General features: G+C 53.6%; 9 protein-coding genes across 9 annotated transcripts; 6 read left to right on the top strand and 3 right to left on the bottom strand.

The window, feature by feature from the left end:
* Window positions 1-165: 165 nt before the first annotated feature.
* Malapachy_3000 (hypothetical protein) lies at window positions 166-1260 on the top strand (the record flags this gene model as incomplete). The annotated part of the gene is made up of 1 exon (XM_018137481.1): window positions 166-1260. The coding sequence occupies one exon, from the start codon at window positions 166-168 to the stop codon at window positions 1258-1260; it is 1095 nt and encodes a 364-aa protein (XP_017994181.1).
* A 403-nt stretch (window positions 1261-1663) lies between these two features.
* On the top strand, window positions 1664-6283 carry Malapachy_2971 (abc protein; the record flags this gene model as incomplete). The annotated part of the gene is made up of 1 exon (XM_018137453.1): window positions 1664-6283. One exon carries the CDS (start codon window positions 1664-1666, stop codon window positions 6281-6283), a length of 4620 nt encoding a protein of 1539 aa, XP_017994007.1.
* Window positions 6284-6684: 401 nt separating this feature from the next.
* On the bottom strand, window positions 6685-7719 carry Malapachy_2952 (adenosine kinase; the record flags this gene model as incomplete). The annotated part of the gene is made up of 1 exon (XM_018137435.1): window positions 6685-7719. One exon carries the CDS (start codon window positions 7717-7719, stop codon window positions 6685-6687), a length of 1035 nt encoding a protein of 344 aa, XP_017993917.1.
* Window positions 7720-7850: 131 nt separating this feature from the next.
* Window positions 7851-9464, top strand: Malapachy_2975 (26s proteasome non-atpase regulatory subunit 12; the record flags this gene model as incomplete). The annotated part of the gene is made up of 3 exons (XM_018137457.1): window positions 7851-7928; window positions 7956-8015; window positions 8052-9464. The coding sequence occupies 3 exons, from the start codon at window positions 7851-7853 to the stop codon at window positions 9462-9464; spliced, it is 1551 nt and encodes a 516-aa protein (XP_017994011.1).
* A 157-nt stretch (window positions 9465-9621) lies between these two features.
* Window positions 9622-12230, top strand: Malapachy_2982 (exocyst complex component sec5; the record flags this gene model as incomplete). Its single annotated transcript, XM_018137464.1, has 3 exons — window positions 9622-10514; window positions 10542-12160; window positions 12208-12230. The coding sequence occupies 3 exons, from the start codon at window positions 9622-9624 to the stop codon at window positions 12228-12230; spliced, it is 2535 nt and encodes an 844-aa protein (XP_017994080.1).
* Window positions 12231-12289: 59 nt separating this feature from the next.
* Malapachy_2963 (mitochondrial protein required for respiration) lies at window positions 12290-13318 on the bottom strand (the record flags this gene model as incomplete). The annotated part of the gene is made up of 1 exon (XM_018137446.1): window positions 12290-13318. The coding sequence occupies one exon, from the start codon at window positions 13316-13318 to the stop codon at window positions 12290-12292; it is 1029 nt and encodes a 342-aa protein (XP_017993968.1).
* Window positions 13319-13632: 314 nt separating this feature from the next.
* Malapachy_2969 (nadh-ubiquinone oxidoreductase) lies at window positions 13633-15199 on the top strand (the record flags this gene model as incomplete). Its single annotated transcript, XM_018137451.1, has 2 exons — window positions 13633-13827; window positions 13865-15199. 2 exons carry the CDS (start codon window positions 13633-13635, stop codon window positions 15197-15199), a joined length of 1530 nt encoding a protein of 509 aa, XP_017993961.1.
* A 103-nt stretch (window positions 15200-15302) lies between these two features.
* On the bottom strand, window positions 15303-15595 carry Malapachy_2956 (hypothetical protein; the record flags this gene model as incomplete). The annotated part of the gene is made up of 2 exons (XM_018137439.1): window positions 15303-15366; window positions 15396-15595. The coding sequence occupies 2 exons, from the start codon at window positions 15593-15595 to the stop codon at window positions 15303-15305; spliced, it is 264 nt and encodes an 87-aa protein (XP_017993921.1).
* A 117-nt stretch (window positions 15596-15712) lies between these two features.
* Window positions 15713-16900, top strand: Malapachy_2980 (dihydroceramide delta -desaturase; the record flags this gene model as incomplete). The annotated part of the gene is made up of 1 exon (XM_018137462.1): window positions 15713-16900. The coding sequence occupies one exon, from the start codon at window positions 15713-15715 to the stop codon at window positions 16898-16900; it is 1188 nt and encodes a 395-aa protein (XP_017994082.1).
* Window positions 16901-16922: the final 22 nt, after the last annotated feature.

Below are 16922 nucleotides of genomic sequence, written 5' to 3'. Positions count from 1 at the left end.
CGTAGGTGGTATGGTGGGAGCGTCTCCATGTGGAGGTGGCACAGCCGGCCGAGCGGCGTGGCCTAGAGGGTTCCGTGTAGTATTCCTTGTAGGCTCTGTCTTGCCAGTCATCCTAGGCGGCTGCTACTTTGTTATTGTGGGTGTCGTACAGGAACGAATCGAAAGATGTCATTTACTCTACCACCTCCATTAAAACAACAGCTTACCCTGTATCGGGACTCGTTGAATAATCAAATTGAGGCATGGGCTGCGGAGTACCATGTGAATCCTGCCGCCATTCGCCGCCATCTCGGCTTCTCCCGCGAATTCGGCAGACAACCCAACTCATGGAATTTGTACCAGCGATACCTCGCTGAGCAAAAGCGTAAAAGTGCTAATGGAGAGCCCACAGCGTTGGGTATGGCCATTTCCTCCATAGGGTCTGACTCCAACACGACCCAAGCCCAGCGAATTCGTGATGAACTAGCACCGCTGTACCAAAAAATGAAAGAAGATCCGGAGTTCATGTCGCGTACACAGCAGGAGATTAATGCATGGGAGCAAGATAACCGCCTTGAAAAGTCAAGTACTGTGACCAGGTCGGAATACAAGCGCGCTGTGCGTCGCTTTGAGCAATTCTCTCAACAATGCTCCCAAAATCTAGGCGCCGAATCGTTTACGATCATTGCTCACCCTAATATTGGCTCCAACCATGTACAAATTGCTGCCTCTCCGGCGGGTCTTCACGCCTTCCAAACAGCGCTTGGTGCTGGGAAGCCATTAGAGACGTTCCAGAATCGATTTGCTGCATGTATCTGTCTTACGATAGCCCCTACCGATGACCCTACGGCTCTGGACCGTGACCCTCACCTCGATGTTCAGGTGCCTCTGCAGCCCCAGGAGCCCATTATTTTACCGGAAGATCCTACACTGCTCACCTCTATTCAAAAACGCAAGCTAGCTACGCCGCTGTTCCAGCGGTTGGTCGAATCCGGCTTAGATCCCGTGGGACTGGCCAACTTCCGCAAAAAGTCGCAATCCCGATTCCCCTGGAAGGGTTTAATGACATGGCTTCACGAAAATGGGTACCGGTTCAATTATTGGCCTAATGATTCTACGTTGTATGGTATCCGGCATGCCACCGGCGAAGCTGCGTTGTTGCCCGCTCACCTTCGATGCGAAGGTTTAAATACGCCCAACTGCTGGAAATCTGAGGCTATGAATGCGATCCTACGAGCCTGTGTAGACCCCACGGATCCCTTGCGTGTGGTGCGAATGTAATTGTAATTTGATTCTTAATACTCTCGATAGACAATTTTCTACCGCTTCTAGGTTGCCGTGCGCAGTGCCTATTTCGGCTCCAAAATATCACTATCACTCTATTTGCAAGCCTTAGTACACTGTATACCGCTTGGTCGCTTAAATTCTTGCACGGGATTGGTTTTCTAGAATAGGCCCAAGCGTTTACACATCTCCGCGGCATTGCTGACGCATTCTGGCCTCAGACCAGTGTAGTTTTCCTAACGCACGCCTGCGCGGATTTTTAGAAGTGGCCTAGGCTGATTGGAGGCCATGGCCCACGATAATTACGTGGGTCAAGGAACTGTCTTCTGACGCGCAGTCAGGTATAAAGATCCCTTGCCACTTTATTTGCACTCCTTGGGCGACACCTTCCATCGTCACCATGTCGAAGGTAGGTGAGCCGGTAGGCGAAAAGTTGAGGGGCTCCCTCGATACGCCTCCTGACTCTGGTCAAATGTATGATCCTACTGATTTTGGGCCCATTGATGAAGAAAACGGCGTGCCTATGCACCCTAAGCAGACGCAACACAAGGGTGACTACAATACCAAGCTGGAGGACCGCACCGGTAACCAGAAGTTCGGTGTGCGCGTTCGAGAGCATTGGTGGCAGTTCTGGCGCTTCAAGAATCCTCCGCCGCCGCCGCCGGATAGCATTGACGATGCAGACCTACTTCCTCTGGGCAAGGCCAATATTTTCTCCGACTACACGTACCATTGGATTACACCTATGCTTCTACTGGGCTATCGACGTCCACTGGAGGCCACTGATCTGTGGGCCATGGATGGACCACGCAAGGCTGAAGTCCTCAGCACTCGCCTTGTCGAGCGCTGGGAGGCACGCGTGGCCAAGGCTGAGGCGTACAATGCGAAGATCGTTAGTGGTGAGGTCAAGGTGAAGAGTAGTCTTCGGCGTAAATGGCGCAAACAGGCAAAAAAGGAAATGGCGAACAACATGGGTGGTGAGGCTACGTTGGAGGAGCGCATGCATGCCAAAGAAACCATATGGCAAATGCCGGACTTCAATATGCTAAAGGGCTCTGATATTACACCCGAACTGAAGCGCATGAAAGAGTTGGCGGGTGAAGCGAAGAGTGGGCACAAGCGTGCGGACCTTTTCTGGGCCTGTTTCGACATTTTCTGGCCGCATCTGTTGGAGGCCTTTACGGCGAAGTTGCTGGCTGATACGGCCCAGATGACCTCTGCGCTGGTCATTGAGTCGCTGATCAAGGCCATTATGGAGAACAAGGTTGGTCTTGGATGTGGCTACGCTGTTGTGATGTTTGTGATGCTGGTGATCGGTAACTTGTTGTCTAACCGTTTCTTCTACAAGAGTCTGTACGTTGGTGTGTTTTGCCGTGCTGCTCTTGTGTCGGGTATTTTCCGCCGAGCTCTCAACATGCAGGGCCGTGATCGATCTACAGGTAAACTTGTGAACCATATCAGTACCGATGTAAGCCGTATTGATTTCGGTGCGCAATGGTGGCTGCTTGCTTTCACTGCCCCTATCGAGGTGATTGTATGTTTGATCATCCTTCTTACGCGGTTCGGTGTGTCTTGCTTGTCTGGTTTCGCCCTTATTGTGGTTGTGATGCCCATGCAAATGCTGTATATGATGCACCTGTTCACGCTGCGTAAAAAGTCCATGTTCTGGACAGATCGCCGTGCGCGTCGTACACAAGAAGTACTTTCAGGCATGCGCATTGTGAAGCTCTTCTCGTACGAATCCAACTTTGTGAACCTCATTTCCAAGCTGCGCAAAGGCGAGCTGAAGTATGTGCTGTATCTGGCGATTGCCCGTGCTGGTCTTATGGCTTCGGCTGTGGGTTTGCCTCTCCTGGCCAGTGTACTGGCTGTGGTGACCTACTACTTTGCGCATGACCGTCAGCTTCATGTGGAAAAGGTATTCCCTGCGATTACCTTGTTCAACCTGCTACGTCTTCCACTGATGTTCATGCCGTTTGGTCTTAGTGTTATTGCAGACGGCTATAACAGCTTCCTGCGTCTTCGTGATGTGTTTTACGCTGAACAGCATGACACGTCGTTGAATGCGGATCCCTCGTCGGCGTACGGCCTGAAAATTGACAATGCAACGTTTGTTTGGGAGGGCGTAGATGAAGACGACACACTCAAGCCTGTGAACAACGGTAAGGAGAAGAAGAGCAAAGCAAAGAAGGCCAAATACATTCGCATGTGGAAAGCGCTTCGTCGCAATCGCAAGAGTACCAAAGCACCGAACAAGTTTACCAAGATCTTCCGACGCAAGAAGAAAGGTGCGTCGGGGGCGGAGGTCACAGAGACGGTCGTGGTGGATGAAACGACTACGAAGCCCAATGAAAAGAAAGAGAACGAGAGCGATGCTGGCTTTGAGCTGCAAGATCTCTCGCTGGCCGTGAAGCGGGGCGAGCTGTGTGCGATCATTGGCCCTGTGGGATCCGGCAAGTCGTCGCTGCTTCTAGGCGCGATAGGCGAAATGGCTTGCAAAGAGGGCAGCGTGACGTGGTCATCGAAGCGTGTCGCCTACTGCTCGCAGTCTGCGTGGATCCAAAATGCTACACTGCGTGACAACATTGTCTTTGGGCAGCCATGGGATGAGGTGCGGTACTGGGACTGTGTGAAGCGGGCCGAACTGTACTCAGACCTGGCGATGCTGCAAGGTGGTGATATGACCGAGATTGGCGAGCGTGGTGTAACGCTGTCGGGTGGTCAGAAGCAGCGTGTCAACATTGCTCGTGCGCTCTATTTCAATGCGGATGTGGTGTGCCTTGACGACCCTCTTTCTGCTGTGGATGCGCATGTAGGTAAGGCGCTGTTCAACAATGCGATTCTGCCGTTGAAGGAAGAGGGCAAGACCATTCTTCTTGTCACTCATGCCATCCAGTACTTGCCCCAATGTGATCGCATCGTGCTCATGGAAGATGGTCGTATCGATGAGACTGGCAGCTACGAGGAGCTGATGAAACTAGGCGGCAACTTTTACAACACGATGATGAACTACGGTATGCTCAAAGATGAAGAGGAGGATGCCGAAGAACTGGCGGCGGAAGCTGAGGATGCCAAGGCGCCTCCCAAAGAGTACAATCTCTCCGAATTGAGCAAGCCAGGCCAGGGCAAAACCATGGAGAGCGAGGAGCGGAACACGGGTGCCGTGGATGGTACTGTGTGGCTTTCCTACCTGCATGCCGGCAAGTCGTTGTGGATCGTGCCTTTGGTTCTCTTGTCAGGTGCATGCATGCAAGCGTCTACCAATCTATCTTCGTACTGGGTCGTCTGGTGGCAGAAGTGGTACGTCAGCCATGTATCGTCGCTGGGTATCGAAGTGGGTATCTATGTCCTGCTGGGTATTCTGCAGCTGATCTTCAACTTTGTTATGGATGTGGCTCTGGGTCTTCTTACCTTCTTTGCATCGCGTGCTTTGCATGACCGTGCGATGAAGCGTGTCATTTACTCGCCCATGTGGTGGTTCGATACGACGCCTCTAGGTCGTATTATGAACCGGTTCGGGAAGGACATTGACGTTCTGGACAATCAGCTGAGCAACCTGATTCGTCAGTGTGCGTCGACGGTCCTCTCGATTTTGGGTGCGGCTATCATGATCATTGTATTTACGTACTACTTTGTGATTGTGGTCGTGTTTGTATTTGTCGTCGCCTACATTGCCGCCTCGTTCTACCGCTCCTCAGCCCGTGAGTTTAAGCGTATAGATGCATTGCTTCGGTCTACGCTCTACAGCCACTTTGCCGAGTCACTCTCCGGCTTGACAACGATTCGTGCATACCACGAATCGGACCGCTTCCTGCACGACAACTACAAGTACATGGACCTGCAGAACCGGGCGTATTTCCTCACGGTGACGAACCAGCGTTGGCTTGGTCTGCGTCTCGACTTTATGGGCTCCGTGTGTGTCCTCATCACGGCCCTGCTTTGCGCGGCGCAGGTCGGCACCATCACTCCAGCCACGGCCGGTGTGGCCCTGTCGCAGGTGGTCACTGTAGCGCAAACGCTTGGTTTCCTTACGCGTCAGCTCACCGAGCTGGAAAACGAGATGAATTCGGCAGAGCGTCTGGTATTCTATGCCAACGAGCTGGAGCAAGAGCCAGCGCAGCAGATCCCTGACTCCAAGCCGCCGGAATCTTGGCCACAACATGGCCAGGTAGAGCTGCGCAATGTATGGCTGCGCTATCGCCCAGGCTTGCCGAATGTCCTTAAGGGTGTCGACTTTATCGTGCAAGGTGGTGAGAAGGTCGGCATTGTCGGTCGCACGGGTGCCGGTAAGAGCTCGATTCTCACAGTGCTTTTGCGTCTGTCAGAAGCCACGGAGGGCTCTGTGCTCATCGACGGCGTGGATGTCTCGAAGATTGGGCTGGAAGATTTGCGTCGCAGCATTGCTATCCTGCCACAAGAGCCGCTTCTGTTCAGTGGTACCCTGCGCTCCAACTTGGATCCCTTTGATCGCTTCGACGACGCTCGTTTGTGGGATGCCATGCACCGCTCGTATTTGACATCTGCCTCTTCCACAGAGAGCCAGCCAGCGACGGAAGCGGTGACGCCTGTGGTCACGGCCGATGGTACGGTGTTGGAGTCGTCGACCCCTGCAGCTGCGTCGAAAGCGCTGACGCGTCTGACGCTGGACTCCATTATTGATGAAGAGGGTGCCAACCTCTCGGTCGGCCAGCGCAGTTTGGTCTCCCTCGCGCGTGCCCTAGTGAAGAACTCCAAGATCATTCTACTGGATGAGGCTACGGCGTCGGTGGATCTGGATACTGATGCGAAGATTCAGCGCACCATTCGCACAGAGTTTGCTGACCGTACCCTTCTATGCATTGCGCACCGTCTTAGCACGATTATTGGCTACGATAAAATTATTGTCATGGACGATGGCAAGGTGGCCGAGTTTGGCTCGCCTTTGGATCTGTTCGATACACAAGACAGCATTTTCCGTGGCATGTGCGAACGCAGCAGCATCAAGCGCGAGGAAGTCGTCACGGCCCGCGCTCATCAGTAAGCGGCCAGCGAGTCGTCCGATGCGCACGTGCCACGTGCCATACCAGGTGCAGATGTACCGTGATCCGTGCATGACAACTCACCGCCGCTGGCTGTCCTATACCTCGCTTGGCACCTTGGCACGGCGTGTGCCCGCCCTTTCTTCCCCTGTTGTATTTTGAGACTCGTTTCCGTTTGTACACCCATAGTTGGTTCAAGTAATTCTAAAACTTACATGATACCTGTTTTCTCAGCACTATAGAAATACCAGCAGTATTTTCTCATGGTTGTAAGCCCATCCAACCTCACGCCTGTACACAGTGGTAGGGTATACATGCACGGCCAGCGAGCAATGGTACGTGTGGTTGAACACATGTCCACAGCCAGTTCGACGTTGAAGTTTGTCCGTAGAGCTCAGTCCATTTAGACCACGTTCTCCTTCGGGAACTTGAGAACAGGGCCGACCTGACCAATGCACATGCCGCCGAGGCGGTGGCCCACGTCCACTGCCTCTTCAATCGACTTGCCGAGGATTAGGCCAGCGATCACACCACCAGCGAACGCATCGCCAGCACCGTTGGTGTCCACAATGTTCGCAGCGTCCACCTTGGGCGTAGGGTGGGTCTTCACTTCCGACTGGCCCTGCACAGCGCGGATGGTCGACTCGGCACCGTGGGTAATGAGCACTGTACGCGGCTTCGAAAGCTCCGAAGGCGAGTCAGCAATCTTCTGCGCAATCATCTGCAGATCCGTGGTGTCAAGACCTGACGCCTTGGCCCACGCCGTGGCCTCCGTCTCGTTACCAATGACCAGCTCTGCGTAGGGCATCACCTGGTCGACCTGCGCCTTGAAGAACTCAGGGATGAACGGCGCCGAGAGGTTGAACGCAAACGGCTTGCCCGTCTCCTTAGCATACTTCGCAACGGTCAAAGCACTCTCCACACCGTGGGTCAGGAAGAAACCACCGATGTAGAAGAACTTAGCCGCCTCAATGCAAGCCTTGGCGTCCGCCGACTCAAGGTGCGAGGGGCTGAACTTCTCAGCCGCACCGAGGTTGGTGCACAGAGAACGGTCATGGCCAGTAATGACCACAGCGCAAGAGCCGGTTGGTGTGTCGTTGACCACCTGGTACACCGACTGCAGACCCTCACGGTCGTTGGCCGAGCGCAGCTGCTGCGCCAGATCATCGTTGCCTACACAGCCGAGGTAGGCGGTGGAGCCCGGTGGCAGCACGTACTGCACAGCACGCGCAGTGTTCTGGGCTGCACCACCAGCCACGTAGGTCACCTGGTAGTTCTCCACGAGGTGCTGGTAAATGCCGAGCTGCTCCGGCGAAGCCAGCACTGCATCGTTGGCCTTGAGGTTGTACTTCTTCAGCACCTCTTCACCATCGCGGATCTGCATGTCAAGCAGGGGGTTGCCCAGTGCAACTAGCTTCAGGTTCTCCGTCTGGACCATTTTCGTTTCGTAGATCGACGTGCGTGTGCAGGGGCCCGAAATCGGTCACCCACTGCTGGCGTATGTGATCACGTGATATGAGCCACGCCCTGACGATGCGATCGGTGACGTTGGCGGCCACCGAACCTACCATGAGCCAAGAGAAGCAGGAGGCGGACTACACGGCGGAGGTGGATTCGCTCCTTCCTCAGCTTGAGAAGCTCAGTAAGGTATGTATGGATATAGCTGATCTCTAGGCTGGCTCGCTGCATGAGGCCTTGGAGCTGATTGCCCCTTTGGAAAAGCGCGCGCGTGGCGTACGTATCACTCCCTCGTTGGCTAACCTGTCATAGTCGGCTGATCTGCTCAGCACATCGCGTCTATTGATGACGGCTGTTTTGCTGATCCGTACCACACCCGATGTATCCAAGACTGATGTGCAGAAATTGTGCGACACTATTCATACCTATGCGAAAAAGCATGGTCAGCTCAAGCAGGCCATTACGCGTATGGTGCAGCTAGCCATGCTCTTCTTACACGACCCAGATACGTCTCCCATGCGTGCACCGCCGTCCATCTATGCAGTTCTCAGCAAGGACTCTCTCACGCCGTCCAATGAAGAGATGGCAATTGACGAGGAGGCAAAGCCGTCGGACGATGCGGCAGAGGATCGCGAGGGCAAGGAAGATGACCGTCTCACTGCGCTTATGGAGCATGGTCGTGCTATTGGTAACAAATCGCTCAATGATCTTGATAAGATGAAGTTGATGGAAGCCTTGCGCGATGTCACAGAAGGGAAGGTGTTCCTGGAGGTGGAGCGTGCGCGTGTGACATGCCTCATGTGCGATATGCTATACAAGCAGGGCGATGTGAACAAGGCAGCTGATACCCTGCAGGATCTTGCGGTTGAGACGTTTGGAAGTATGGATCGTCGCGAGAAAGTGCAGATCATCCTCGAGCAAATGCGCCTCAATCTAGAGCGTGGCGATATGCATCGTGTGAATGTTATTAGCCGCAAGATCAACACGAAATTCTTTGAGAAGGGCGCGCACCAGGATCTGAAGCTTTTGTACTACAACCTCATGATCCAAGTGAGTACGCATGACGGCAAGTACCTGGATGTATGCAAGTACTATCGCGAGGTCCTTCATACGCCCAGCATTCAAGAAGAGGAAGCGAAGACCAAGGAGGCCTTGCAGCATGTGGTTATTTTCCTAGTATTGGCCCCTTTTGACAATGAACAAAGCGATCTTATGGCGCGTGTCGAAGCGATGGAGCCCCTGGAGACCGTACCGGAATATCGCAGTTTGCTCAAGTGCTTTACTACACCAGAGCTTATGCGATGGCCAGGTATTGAGGCTTTGTACGGCCCTATGCTGCGCAGTCTTTCGGTGTTCTCTGGAAGCAAGGAAGCAGAGGCACGATGGAAGCAACTTCACGACCGTGTCGTGGCCTACAATATCCGAGTGGTTGCCAAGTACTATACACAAATCCGCCTCTCGCGTCTGGCTCAGCTCCTGGACCTGCCGCAGGACAAGACGGAAGAGGCATTGGCGGATTTGGTTTTCAAAAAGACCATCCATGCGCGCATTGATCGTCCCTCGGCGCTTGTGAATTTCCAGGCGCGCATGTCGGATGCTGAGGTTCTGAACCACTGGAGCCAGGATATGTCGAAGCTCCTGACGACCGTGGAAAAAGTGTCGCACCTTGTGGAGAAGGAATGGGCGATACAACGCGCCGGTCTAGTGGTCAAGGCCAATGAGTAGAGCATGCCCGTGTGGGTCATATAGCCGTGCTGCCCATAGCGTGCATGATAGGCCCCTCCGTGCGAGGGCTTTTGTATCACGTGGCCACCATGTGGATGGGAGGTCCAGCGACCGCGCGCCCGGGCCTCATGTGTTTCGTTGACGACGTGCGCCCCGCATGAGCTTGTCTGTGAGTGAAGACGAGCTGTTGCAGGCATACCAACTCTCTTCGCTGTATCCTCAGCGATGGGAGGATGGTGCGGCAAGGCAGGGAGATCGTGAGGCCGTGGAGAAGACACATGCGGCCATAGAGGAGTGGTCCGATCCCATGGGCCTTCGTTCCACGGTGCCGGCATCACGTCTCACTGAGCCTAACCAGCTCGACAAGATCAGTATTGGAAGCAAATCCTTTGACCCAAAAACATTCTTAAATACGGTGCATCCGAATGCATCGTTTGCCGAGCTTTCACAGGGCGCAAAGCAGCTTAAAACGAGCATCGAACAGCGCTCAGAGGCGCTCAAAGTGTTGGTGGACGAAAACTTTGACCGATTCGTGAGTGTGAAAGCGACGACCGATGAGGTATTCCGATCCATGACAGATCCTGACGTGGGACCGCTCGCTGATCGATCCGACCAAGGCGTACAAGGTCTCCGAACATACGTGACAGATGCAAGTGTCAAGGCGGATAGCGTATTCCGACCTGTCCTAGAAAACTATGTCAAGTCTATGAAGCTGAGAAATACGCTTGGTGTATTCCAGCGGTCGCGTTTCTTTTTCAACCTGCCTGGATCACTGCAAGAATACGTGGAGGCCGGGAATTACGAGGCAGCCTTGCGTGACTACAACAAAGGCAAGTACTTGCTAGAAAGTCGGCCAGCACAGTTGTTGCCCATTCATAGCGATGGCACCAACACGGACCCACCTACAGAGGCACAGCTCGAGCAGCAGCGCCGGATTTTTGCGCGCGTATGGGACGGCGTGGAAGAGGTGATGTACGATATGCAGTCCAAGTTGCTGGGTATCCTCCGTGAACCGCATCGCAGTGTGGACGAGCAGGAAAAATGTATTGAGTACGTACAGTGCTACTAACGTTCTAGGGTCTTGTTGGAGCTGGACCCCACCTCAGATGTGGTGGCCGTGTTTCTCGAGTCACAGCATGAGCATATCAAACAAGTGCTGCATTCTACGTACACACGTGAAGAGCAAGTGTTTTCATCCTATCGGGAAGCCGAGAAAGACTGCTCCGATCTGGAGCTGGCGAAGAACCTGTACGACTGCCTGTACTTGGTCCGTACCTCACCCGGAGCCAAGCCATCCTTTGACAAAGTGCTGGGTGCGCAAACCTGGCAAGCGGCCGACAACCTCGTAGAGCAGCTATGTCAGACGGCCCTGCATACGATTCCTATTTTTTGGCGCATTGCGCGTGACCATGCAGAGGGCAAATTCGGCAAGGACAAGGCCTTTTCTACCTCGTCTATTCATGCCGAAGCCAAAGCTTGGGGCGTGCAAAGCATTGATCTATTCACGAAAAGTCTCACGCAGTTCTTTGGCTTGGAATCTTTCCGTGCCCGCTCGAAAAAGCCCCTCTTTTCGCAGCTGCCTGCGTGGGTGTCCGCCACGACGTGCTCGCTGAGCGCGACCCACGCCATGAGCCAAATCCTCTCCACATTGAGTGACACCGTACGTGATTTGCGCAATTTGGCGATCCCAGGTACATCTACACAGCTCCATGCTTTGCTGCTTGATACCCGTTTCCAGTTCACCGAAATTCTGTGCTATTTGTGGCTGCGTGACGCGCGACTATGTCATTACTTGGAGAACTGGACCCCCAATACGCAGCAGCCTGCCATCACGTCGTACCTCTTCGCTTTCTCTGTGTTCAATCGGTGGAACGCACGTGAGGGTTTCGTCTTGGCCGATGTGCGGATCAAGAATGGTAGCAAGAACCCTGAAGGCGAAGTGGATACTGCTTTCGTGGGTCGGCTGAAAGAGTCCTTCACACAAGTCTTGCATACCTTCCTTGACGGTATCGTGACTGCTGCGCAATCGCCTCTGGACATGCCCGAACTACAATCTCTCCTTCGTATACCACATGAAGGTCGCTTGCCTCCGCCACGCGATCGCGATACCAGGATTCTGCTCAGTGCCTCGAACTTATCACATCTGCACTCCCATGTTATACGCGCTTGGGTCAAACAGTTCGAAGAGGCGTATCAGGTATCGCTAGGGAGTGAGCAACAGCATTTGCTGGATGTATGTGCCCAACTGGATCGTGAATTGCTAGGCGACTCAGTGCGCCAGAAAGGCAAGCTTGTAGCCTCCATTGTCCGCAAAGGCATCCTAGAGGAGGGGATCAATTGGGGCCAGCTTGGCAAGCCCAAAGGCGTCAATTCGTTCGTGTACCATGCGCTTTTGTCGTTGGTCCAGGTTCATGCGCAGATTCGTGCGACAGTACCTGCTCTCGTATCGCGGGTGATTATGGCGCTGGTGGAGATTCTGGCCGATGCCATTCTGGATGCCTTCAGCAAAGTACCCACGTTCAATATGGGAGGAATGCTACAGGCTACGCTGGAGATTGAATTTGTACATCAGACCTTGGCGTATCATGTTTCGCCCAAGGCTGAAGCGACACTCAAGCATGTGTATGAGACGATCAGCACGAAATACTCCGCCACGGCTGGTAAAAACGACGGATCCCTGCAAAAAGAGCTCGAGGGTGTGAAACAAACGCTTGTAGCGAGTCGAAAAGCTACGGCCTTGGAGTTCCTATGCTTCCGGCGCCCTAAGACGGACGACGCCCGAAAAGTTTCCAAATCTAGTTCCAAGTCCTAGGTAGGTATGTACTTTAGGCTGTTCCACGACCCTTGCGAACCATGTACACGAACATGATGGTCGATAGCGCAGAGAACGTAAACCATGTGGCTGCGTACTCTGCATGCTGGTTGCGCAGCTCAATGCGGGGCGGGCGGCCCACAGGCTGGCCTCGTCGCATCAGCACACCAGCTTCAGCGAACGAGCCATCAAACACTTCTTCCATATAAATCGGGAGAGTAGGCTCGTTCTGCGAGCGGCTAAATGCGTCCTCGGGCGATGTCGGCACACGCTCACGCGTCGACGTAACGCGACGAAGGAAGGCCACTGTACGCGACTCTTGCGGCGTTTCCGGCGCATCGGCCGCCGTGGCCATGCCCGCCTGCTCGTTGAGCCAGTGAGCCATGTGCGTTGGGTCAAGCTGCATCCATAGGTTGTTTTGCGGCTCGTTGGTGAGCGCAAAGCGGCTAGGGGGGTATATGCGTGGCATCAACGCCACAATCCGAACCGTTCGACCCGTCTCGTCCAAGGGGTACTTCAGACGCTTATTCATACCTTCGCCTTCCACTTGATCAGCTGCAACAAATCCACGGCTTACAAGGATATCGGCACCTCCAGAACGACGCTTGAATGGCATGACAACATTGTAGCCTTTCTGACCTTCACGAGTTCGTGGGCCCACAAAGAGTACACGCGACGTGTCATACTCGCCCTCCAATTCGAACAAGCGGAACTCAAAATCACGCAACACTGCCATGTTCACATTTTTGGGAAGCTTCAGTGGGGCACGACGCAACTTCTCGTCAAGCTCGTTAATCAACGACACTTTCCACTTCAATCGACGAACTTGCCAGAACCCAAGCCATAGCGTAAAGAGAGGCACGATGCCCAGGACATAAATCACAGGCGATGTATACCACGGCTTTTCACGAGGTCGCTGCGGGCGATTGTACACGAGGGGCTCGTTGCCTTCTGACTCTACGACAGGCACAGGCATCGTAGGCTTGTTAGAATAGGGCCGCGCTGGCTGCAAAAGAGGCACATTATACCGATGGAACGGCATAGAAGCAGGCTTCCACACAGGCACATAGGCCCGCGTTGCCATCCATGCGCGCGGTCGGAGCATAGAAAGCATGTCACTGTCGCTCGTGGAACAAGGACCACTACGTCTGTGCACCGACACTGGCGAAAGCGCTGGTGTACGGCAGGCCGCGCCAAGAGGCCAGTCTCTCCTCCGGCCGAGTCCATAAGTGGTATTTTTGCAATTGCCTGTATTTCCATTTTCTTAATGCTGGTTGGCCGGCCGAGTAGCGGCTCGGTCGAGGATGCGGCTGGCGTTGAGGTCGAAACACTTTCCCGAGCCATATACTCAGGACGATGCAGAGCGTCGTTGCTAGTCGTGCCGCCAGCCTTGCCTCGAAGGCTAGCCGTGCTGGCGTTGCAGTTCCCATTCGGCGCGGTCTTGCCACTGTATCTGATGCTCCTAAGCGTACGTACGGTGGCTTGCGCGACCAGGACCGTATTTTCCAAAACTTGTATGGTCACCACGACTTTCGTCTGAAGGGTGCTATGGTATGTACATTCATTTGTGACGCTCTAACATTTGCAGGCCCGCGGTGACTGGCACCGTACCCGTGATATTCTTGACAAGGGTCATGACTATATCATTAACCAGATGAAGGCCTCTGGTCTTCGTGGTCGTGGTGGTGCTGGTTTCCCCTCCGGTCTCAAATGGAGCTTTATGCTCAAGCCCGGCTGGGAGAAGGACTTTCGTCCCCGCTACCTGGTTATCAACGCTGATGAGGGTGAGCCTGGTACGTGCAAGGACCGTGAGATTCTTCGTCACGACCCCCACAAGCTCATTGAGGGCTGCTTGATTGCTGGCCGTGCTATGGGTGCCAATGCCGCTTACATTTACATTCGTGGCGAGTTTGTGGAAGAGGCCTACAACATGCAAGTCGCCGTTAACGAGGCTTACAAGGCTGGTCTGATTGGCAAGAACGCTTGCAACTCGGGCTTCGACTTTGATGTTTACGTTCACCGTGGTGCTGGTGCCTACATTTGCGGTGAGGAGACTGCACTGATTGAATCGCTGGAAGGCAAGCAGGGGAAGCCGCGTATGAAGCCGCCGTTCCCGGCTGACACTGGTCTGTTCGGTTGCCCGACCACGGTAACGAATGTCGAGACGGTGGCCGTGGCGCCTACCATCATCCGTCGTGGTGCGGAGTGGTTTGCGAGCTTCGGTCGTGAGAAGAACCAGGGTACCAAACTGTTTGCCATTAGTGGTCATGTGAACAAGCCATGTGTCGTGGAGGAAGAGATGAGCATTCCTCTGAAGGAGCTCATTGAGCGCCACTGTGGTGGTGTGCGTGGTGGCTGGGACAACCTCCTGGCTATCATCCCCGGTGGCTCATCTACGCCTTTGATCCCTAAGCACGTGTGTGAGGAGGCACTCATGGACTTTGACTCGCTGCGCGACAACCAGACGGCCCTTGGTACTGGTGCCGTAATTGTCATGGACAAGTCAACAGACCTGGTGAAGGCTATTTTGCGTCTGAGCAGGTTCTACCAACACGAAAGCTGCGGTCAGTGCACGCCCTGCCGTGAGGGTACCTCGTGGCTCGCGAACATGATGCAGCGCATGACGGAGGGCCGCAGCTCTCTGCGCGAAGTTGATATGCTCTGGGAGATCGGTCGCCAAATGGAGGGTCACACCATTTGTGGTTTGGCGGATGCTGCGGCTTGGCCGATCCAGGGTCTTTTGCGTCACTTCCGACCTATGGTTGAGGACCGCATTAAAGAATACGAGGCGAAGAACGGTCCGGTTCTGTTCGGTGGCCGTCTTGCTAAGGAGCGTGACCCGAACCTGGCTATTCCGGGCAACCTGTCGTACCCTAACCAGGAGACCAAGGACAACTACCAGCCTGGCATTTCCAGTGCGTAATTGGCAACTCGCACTCGTGTAGCACATGTAGTACTGTTACAATGTGACGAAAATATCTTTTCTAACTGGCCGTTCATGACTTTTTCTGTATCTACAACGTTGGTTATTCTTGCTTAGACCCTTGCTTCTGCTGCTTTTCCATCTCACGACGCAATTCCGATATGAACCTGGACATTAGCTTGTGACAGTGACATACCAGTTGATCGACAAAAAGAGGGCCAGCGACAAAAGAAGAAGTGCCGCAACATGGATATTGCCTCCCGTTACGATGAGTAGCAAAACGAGCGTGACGAAAAGCCCGTAAAATACCCAGTTCATCACATTGTGCGTCTGGGAGTTTACGCCTTCGTGAAATATGTTGTCGAAGACGCGTTCCAGAGTTTGTTGAACGCCCATAGCGTAAGCGAATGGAGGAGGAAAGGCAGCCAGGTGGTACGCGTCTGTGCCGATTTTAGTCAGCGCCCAGGGACCTGCCAATCCAGGTGCGAACCACGCTATTCCTGCACATCGACCATGGGCTCCACTAGTCAGACGACAGGGCATCGAGTCGTTGCGCCCAGTGTGCATATCGACTGGTCGCTGTATGGAGGTCTAGAGACGGCCAAGGAGATCCAAAGGGATTCTGTGGCTGGTCGGCCTTGGATGCCACACATATCGGACAAGCCGTTGCCGTCCGATGACTTTTTGTGGTCCCTGAACGAAGAGCCTCACAGGACACGCCGCCTAGCCATCCTCAAGGCTCACCCTGAGATCAAGAAGCTTATGGGACATGAGCCACTTACCAAATATGTTGCGACAGGCGTCGTGGTACTCCAAATTGCCATCGCTGTCACTGTAACGTACCTTGGATGGCATCCTTTGGATTGGCGGACTCTTCTTATTGCCTACACCATCGGAGGCATTTGCAACCAGAACATTTTTCTCGCTATTCATGAAATAACTCACAACCTTGCATTCAAAAGCATTGTGGCAAACCGTCTGCTAGCTATCTTTATCAACCTTCCTGCTGCTGTGCCATTTGCCATGACATTTAAACCCTATCATATTGAGCACCATAAGCATTTGGGCGAAGATGGAATTGATACGGACATGCCCACACGCTTGGAAATGTTGATTCTCAACAACGTCCTTGGAAAAGCGTTCTTTGCCACTTTCCAGCTGTTTTTCTATGCGATTCGCCCTGGGTTTATTCGCGTGCAAAAGCTGAATCGTTGGAATTTCCTCAATATCGGCGTTCAGCTCGCCTTTGATGCTCTGTTGTGCCATTTGTGTGGCTCTCTAACGCCTCTGTATTATCTTCTTCTAAGCTCGTTCTTTGCAGGGTCCCTTCATCCCGTGGCTGGCCATTTCATTGCTGAACACTACATGTTTAGTAACATTGAACAAGAGACATGGAGCTATTACGGGCCACTGAATGTCCTTTTGTACAATGTCGGCTACCACAACGAGCATCATGACTTCCCCTCTGTGCCATGGACGCGTCTCCCAGCTGTGCGGGCTATCGCTCCTGAATTCTACAATGTACTTCCCTACCATACGTCCTGGACAATGGTGATTCTTGAATTTATTTTCAGTCATCACTCTGGAATGAACAATCGAGTTAAACGGCAGCCTAAGTTTAAAAAACTACACACAGAAAAGCCTGTGGAAGACATGCCAAACCATACGGGATGGGAAATGCAGGACTCTAAGACGAGTTGATGTGGCGGCACCGTAGTCAATG

The sequence above is a fragment of the Malassezia pachydermatis genome (assembly GCF_001278385.1).
Source record: "Malassezia pachydermatis strain CBS 1879 chromosome Unknown scaffold1, whole genome shotgun sequence".
NCBI classification, from domain to species: domain Eukaryota; kingdom Fungi; phylum Basidiomycota; class Malasseziomycetes; order Malasseziales; family Malasseziaceae; genus Malassezia; species Malassezia pachydermatis.
The sequence above is the reverse complement of the archived record's forward strand: the minus strand, read 5'-3'. Positions and strand labels throughout refer to the sequence as shown.